This window comes from Plasmodium coatneyi, chromosome 11 (genome assembly GCF_001680005.1).
Source record: "Plasmodium coatneyi strain Hackeri chromosome 11, complete sequence".
Taxonomy (NCBI): Eukaryota; Apicomplexa; class Aconoidasida; order Haemosporida; family Plasmodiidae; genus Plasmodium; species Plasmodium coatneyi.
The window spans coordinates 355,077-362,419 of NC_033566.1; the positions used below are offsets into that span (position 1 = coordinate 355,077).

Below are 7,343 nucleotides of genomic sequence, written 5' to 3' on the forward strand. Positions count from 1 at the left end.
GTAAGCACTTGTTCAATATTGGCGCTTTAATGTAACTGCGTTTTATCGAACAGGAATGCACATCGGTGGGATGGTGACAACGGAGGAGGCACACCAAAAAAGCATGCAGAAAAATACCCCCTTAGAATTCCCATCCAGTTTCAGCGGCGACGTGGTTAAATGCAGCCGAGGTGACGGTTAACACAAAAAGGTGACTCCCTAGGAAGTGCCAAACGAGTGTTGCACATCGTTACAACTGAACGGTGTATTCATCGTCGGAATATACTAAGACCCCTTCTTGCTTAACCACCCTACATGCAAAAAGGCCAACAGTAAAATAACCAAAAAGGTGCAGATGGCGGTGTATAATAGATTAGCGTTTTTACCGTGGGTATTCCCCTTTGAGTTACCACCACCGAGCATGCTAAGAAGCATATTCTGCCCTAACATGAAAACACCCTCCTCCGGACTAAGGTCCGAATCGGAGCTGGTCGAGTCGGCTGTCTCGTCCACCTTGTGTAGTGTACCCACTTTTTCCGCTTCCCCCATTTGGGTCATAATGTGCCCATTAATGAAGGCACTTCCCCCCGGTTTTCCCACTTGCGCCTTAACAAACTCGTCATCGTAATGAGCAGAGATGTAATAATTTACATGCACCGATTCTGTGTCCTCATTCCCTTTACATTCACAGAAAAAATGTATAATATGTTTTTCCTTCTTCAGTTTGTCTACGTTGCGTTTGTTTAAATATAGCAGAGACTCCATGGCCTCCTTCCCACCTGGCCGGAGTAGTCTCCTCTGAGGGATCACAAAAATGTCATTACTGCCAAACACAAATTCAACGTTCTGGAGAACCCCCTTCTGTAGGTACACCTTATCGAAACAGGTCAATCCCTCATCCTCTGAACTAACGGGGCAAACCAATCCGATAATTTTCTCATCACTTTTGAAATTGGAAATGATCACATCTATCGTTTTTCTGTTCAGCTCATATTTTGTCAATTTTTTATAATTAGGTGAGACATTCGACAAGTCGATCCCATCATATGGCAGTACTTCACCCCCTTGTAAAAAATGCAACTTTCTAACTGCCCCATGGGGTAGTGTTATAGTGCTAATCTGATTTACACCCTTTGGGACAAAATTAGAAATGACATATTCTTTCTCAAATGGGAGATAAGCGTTTATGTAAGTTCCACTGGGAAATATATCTCCACCTTTTTCTGGGACGTACCTCCTCTTAGCATGCACGACAATGTCATTCCTACTAATTTTGATGACATCATTTTCGTCGGAATAATTTAAGTCTAAAATGTTTCTAAGGTAATCAAACTCGAGAGCCACCTTAAGGCCGTTGCTTAACGTGCAGGAGGTTTTTTTATAATTGTACAAGAACTTGGTGTAGTACAATGGGAAGTAAAACTGGACTTCCCCCTCGTCGGTGGCATCATCAGGGTTGGCCTTCTTCACCACAGTCGTGTGGTACTCACCCTTGAGCTCCTTACTAAACGAAAATGTAAAGCAGTCACTATTTAGGGACACCCCTTTGGGCAAACTTACGTAAAAACTCTTGAACAAACCATCGTCCGTCGTTCCAAGCTCCGATGTGGCCATTTTACAAATACGATCATTTTGCATGTTCTGAATTGAAAAAGTATGAGAGTACCTCTTGTTGGTTTCCTCATCTGGGAGTACCTCACACCCTGCCTTCCTCTTTGGGGCGTTTATTTTTATGACTTTTGTTTCTTCACCTAGTGTGTTACTAAATAGGTATATCATGTCCCCCTTCGCCAGAACAAATTCGAATGTTGTTCTGTCCAAGGGGCTTCCTCCTCCTACATCACTTTTATCCTCCCTATGCTTCCCAATCTTGTAATGAAGAATCGGCTCAAACGTTTCGCCCAAGTTGTAAACAAATGAAGGTACAATGTGGGTCCCATTTTTTTCACGCAAAACGGCCATATGGTAACCATTCACCATTTCGTATGTGTGTAAAACATACTCCTCGTTAATTTGTAACTTCACCTTATCACAGTAGAGGTCGTTTTTGTACAGACTGTTGCATAGGAGTATCACTGTCTTGGTGGATTCTATATCGTTTTTAATATTTACAGCTTTTATGGCTAGCTTTCCTCCCATTTGGGTTAGACTTATGTGGATACCATTACCGGGGGACGCTCCTTGTTGGGATTCCTCCGTGGTGGCTTGGACCTCCAATTTTACTTCTACCTCCGCTGGGATATTCACCTCTTTAACATTCTCCAATGCGTCATCACTGCTTAATTCATCACTGTTCAACTCATCGCTGTATATCCTAGTTACACCCTCCCTCCATGTGTCCCCCCCGTCGAACGAAAATTTGCACCTACCCAACAGTTGTAGTTCTGAAAAGGGGACCGCCTTCACCTCACTTTCACTGTCACTGTAGCTCCCATTTGGGTCCTCCCTCGCGCATACCAAAATGAACTTCTCATATTCGCTGTTCATAAGTAAGTAAGACCCGGAGTACACCGCCGGAATTGCATCCACAGGGAAATCAGAAAAAGATACTTGTTTTATATTTTTCCAAAAATTTTCTTCCCCCCTCTTTGCAATGTAGTACATGTTAGAACATCTAAAAATCACGATAACCGCATCATCTGTTGTAAACACAGAAAAAATAGTTGCCCCGGCAACCCCATCCTGCACTTCAATGTTACTATTATTTTCCCACTCCACTCCATCCGTGCTTGCCTGAACGTTTATTGCACACTTTCCCTTAACAGGCACAAACGCATAAATGCTTCCTTTAAAGTGTTTTTTACTATAAACGATTTGCTCGTCATTGTAACCAAGTTTAGACTCGAACTCCCCTTCAAGGGTCACATCTGCACAGCCCTGCTTTGCCTTGAAAAAAGGCAAAACTAGTACAAGGCTAACAAATTTGAAAACACGCATATTTAGTATACTTTCTCTAGAAAAAAAAAAATTATATACTTCTCCTGGCGAGCCTTATTCTCCCAGGGTGGTTAACCCATTTTGAAAAATACCCCCAATTATGTTCCTCTCAAAATGGAAAATTAGCAAAAGTGTGAAATAAGGAGTGTGTGCGAATGGTTCACTGATCCTCCTAAAATGGATAACTAAATGGGAATGAAGAACGGAACAGAGGATCCAAAAAAGGGCGAATGGAAAAAGGCTCTCTTTATACACCTCCCTTTTTTTCTGGGGAGGCACACAACCGTTACACGTGTGTTACATGTGCACAGGTGAAATTCACCCTCCCCATGCTTTCCCAACCTGTTCGGAAAAGTCGTTTCCTTAACTCCCATGTGAAGACACATCAACTAAGCAGTAATCCACGCTTCAAAAAAGAAAGAAACGTCCTTTTAAGTTCCCCTTGCCGCATGCACAAACATTAGGGGAGTTACTCCTAGGGTGGAAAGGTGACAGCCTCATAAACTTGCAAACCGGTTAGCACCTTACCAATTTTTTTTTCCATTAACACTATCGCTTGGTTACACCCTCCCTCGGGTTAGAACAATCGAACGGCGCTCTGGTACTGGCACCATTACGCAAATAAATTAACCACTCGTGCGTCACCTTATTTTGCTTAGTTCCACTTTTCCACTTTTGGATTCACACCAAATGGTGATAAGTGCCTTCCGTCATTTTCCCCCGTTTTAACCGCCAAAAGGGGTGTGCTCATGGCTCCTCCATTTTAACGCAACCTTTAACAATCTGATTATTCGATTATTCTTACCTGACTTTTTCAGGTTCTTCTTCATTATGAAGTCGATACACACTGCATATTCGAGTGAAAACAAAAAAAGGAAATAATGGGGGGAAGAAAATAAACAAGGTACCACATAACAGAAAAAAAAAAAAAAATTAAGCGAGGAGGGCAAAGCGATGCTTCCCCACGAGAAACAGAATAAAACAATGGTAACATTTTTAATTATCCATTTGCGGCAAATGTTCACACAAAAAAAAAGTAGAAGCTCGAGGCTGGGGCGGCATTTAAAAAATGGCTCATCATCTTAGAAAGGTGAATGCATGCGGTGATGATGCGATGCGGAAGAAGGCTTCTGATGGTACGCACGGGCAGACGAAATGTGGAAGGCCCCGCTTCGCTCGGGCCTGCACGCAGACGGTCACTCCACGCAGATGTCGTTAAAAATGGAGTACTTGTTGTAGTAGAGCTTTTCAATACTCTTGGCGGTGCTGTAGTCGCCAAAAACTTTTAACAGGAGGGAGGAGCTTTCAATGAGCTTTTTGACAAATTCCTGGTCGAACTGATCAATCTCCTGATTGGCCCAAAAGATGGACGCCTTCTGCAGGTTATCAAGAATTTCCATATTTTTAATTTTCTTTTCAAAAACATCAATCCAGTAGGTAGTAATAATGTGGATAATTCCTTCTATGTCTAATTCGTTGTTCCCTTTGGATTTTTCCCATATGTTACTTTTGGGGATTTTACTATCCACTAGCCATTTGTTCCCATACTCCGCTTCTAGAATCCTTTCTATGAGAGGAGACAAATGGGTTGACAGAAGGTGGAAAATATTTAGAATAATATCTAGTAGGACATACTCATTGTTAATGTATATACTACTTTGTGTGTTCATAAGAAGTGAGTGAATTAAACTGGACGGATAAATCCTCCTATTATTATCATCAATTCGGAGTTTAAGAATTACGTCATCATTTATGTTGTGGCTGCTTAACAGACTATGTGCATTAATAATTATATTTTCACTAGAATTGTACAGATTTCTGTAAATTATATTTCCTATATTCCAGGAGATATACAAGTAGGAGTTTATAGGAATGTTGTTGGAGTAATTATTTCCGTGCATGTAGCAGAAGAAGTCTCGTGCCGCCGTGATGTTGATATTTGTGAACGTGTGTCTCCGGTTTATGTATAAACTGTTCGAGGTGGCGTTTCTCTTTTTTAACAAATTGAACCCCTTGTCTTGCATTACGCTCTCCCGTAAATCGGCATGCCTTAAGTAGTTCGCCCTACCGCCAACAACTCCGTTAACAGTGCCGCTATCGTTACCGCTAACATTGCTACCGCTTTTGTCGAGGACGTAAATCCTTTTATTATTTTTCAGACTTATAATATCGTCCGCAATTTGGGCCTTATCCAAATGCTGCGATTTGTGCATCATCTCCTCGACGGCGTTGGAGTACAGCGACAGGGAACTCTTCATTTTGGAAAAACTGGACAAAGGGGACGGGGCCAGAAGTCCTGAACTTCCCAAATTGCCAAAATTAGACAAGCTTGTTAAACTGGCCAAATTGGTAAAGTTGGAGCCCCCCCCTCCAACGTGACTTCTCAGATCATCCTCATCACAACCATACACATCGTCAGACATGCCCATTCTGAAATCCTCCGGGTTTATAAAATCCTCATTCGAGTTACTATCATACGATGCATTATTTTGCAAATATTGACAAAACTGGCGAATCACATTTATACTACATTGATAAATGACGCTCAAATTGGCATCCACGTTCTCCTTTGTTATGCCATACTTGTTTATAATATTATTTGTCAAGGCTTTACACTCCAAAATTTTTATCGGCGGGTAATAGTAATATTCCAAAATGTGAAACACAGCAGTGCATTCGTTAAATATTTCCACATTTTTAATTATAGTATACTTGGTGGTGTTTTTAATGCTGCATTTGATCTTCGAATTCACACTGTTGATGTCCCAAAAAATGTTTAAGTAACAAGATTCATTCATGAAGTTGTATTTACAAAATCCGTTAATGCTGGAAAACATCCCATCGCTATTACATCCAAATTCAGTGCACCGCATGGGGGATATTTTCTCACTAGGTAGTTCAACCCAATTTCCTTCCGTCAGAATGGATGACCTGGATCCTTTACTATCCGATAGGGTTAATGTTTGCCTGGTAAAATTGATTATCAAAATGTATAGCGATTTGTGTGCTTTTCTTAGCCTTTTCTTCCATTCGTAATTTTTAATATTTACTATAAAACTTAGAGGCAAATTTTCCATTATGTCTTCATTTCGGTAGGAACTATAAATCAGCCTATCCCTCAACACACTATCCTCCTCATTAGCATAACTATAATTATTCCCTCCTTCGTTTCTTCTCGCCCAGTTATTCACACTCTTTTCATATTTTAACTTTTCCTTCTCTTCTATCATTCTTATGTTTAAAATTCTGAGCAAGCCTTTTTTCAATTTCTTCTTGTGATATTCGATAAATCTCTTCCCTTCCTCCGTCTCCAAAATGCTTATAAAAAATTTGCTATTATAAGTATTGTCAAAACTGTGCTTCACTATGAAGTAATTCTGCTGGGATAGCATCTGCGCCTTGTCATTTTTTATGTTCATTCCTAGGACGGCAGAAGCCGTGTTGTCTCCCAAAAGGGGGATGTCAAAACGGGCGTTCAAAATGTACTCTTCGTTATTTATCACTACGCAGTATTGGAGAATGCCGTAAAAGTTTCCCATCGTTTTGGTAAACTTTGCGATGCATTTTTCCTCCCCCTTGATCTTTAAACACTCCGGGGGGTTCACCAACCAGACGCCATGCTTTACTGAGTGCATATACCTGTAAAATGTGCAGCTCGTCCCGTTCAAAATTCGTATTTCGCACTCCCTGTTTTCCATGGTAAACTACACTTTTGCTTCCGTGCAACCTTTTCGACCAAATTACTTGCCACTTCTTTCACCGTGTGAAATGCCACTTCCTTTTCTCTCTTCGTATGTCCATTAATGTACCTTTTGCCGTTGTCCCATGTTACCCCCTTTCCCCTTGGGCCAAACTGCGTCTACGATTTGGTGCCCCCAGCGGAGATTCACATGGAGCTGCAGGCACATACATACGGAAAAAAAAACACTTACACATATATACATACTATATGTATGTGTTTTTTTTTTTTTCTTTCTTGTTGTCTTCTTTTTCCAGGTTACTCCAGAGGGGGCTCCCATACCAACTCAACGTGCGGCAACTTTGTCGGAAAAAATCCCCCTCCTGTTCCTTTCCTCAAATTTGTGCATATGTACCTCTTCCTACTTTTGGTCAACCTAACAGCCGTTCACTCCGTTGGGAATTCTTCTTTCCGCATTCCTCTGCGTGGGGTACGCGTCAAGAAGAAACGCGCACTGGGGAATAAATGCGTACATAACAAGTGTACATATACGTATGTACGCATTTGCGCATGTACTTTTTTTTCCGCCACAAGGGCAAGCAAATCCACATGTGGGATTTTATTTCCTATGGAACTGCTCATTCGCCCTACTTCCTTTAATTATACTCTAAGGCATGCCCCATGGGGAGTGCCTCCTCTTATGTGCACTATTCGTACGTACATTATTCCTGCCCTTTTTAGGCTTCAT

General features: G+C 41.3%; 2 protein-coding genes across 2 annotated transcripts; both read right to left on the reverse strand.

The window, feature by feature from the left end:
* Positions 1 to 264: 264 nt before the first annotated feature.
* On the reverse strand, positions 265 to 2,916 carry PCOAH_00032520 (Uncharacterized protein; the record flags this gene model as incomplete). The annotated part of the gene is made up of 1 exon (XM_020060047.1): positions 265 to 2,916. One exon carries the CDS (start codon positions 2,914 to 2,916, stop codon positions 265 to 267), a length of 2,652 nt encoding a protein of 883 aa, XP_019915739.1.
* A 1,196-nt stretch (positions 2,917 to 4,112) lies between these two features.
* On the reverse strand, positions 4,113 to 6,614 carry PCOAH_00032530 (Uncharacterized protein; the record flags this gene model as incomplete). Its single annotated transcript, XM_020060048.1, has 1 exon — positions 4,113 to 6,614. One exon carries the CDS (start codon positions 6,612 to 6,614, stop codon positions 4,113 to 4,115), a length of 2,502 nt encoding a protein of 833 aa, XP_019915890.1.
* Positions 6,615 to 7,343: the final 729 nt, after the last annotated feature.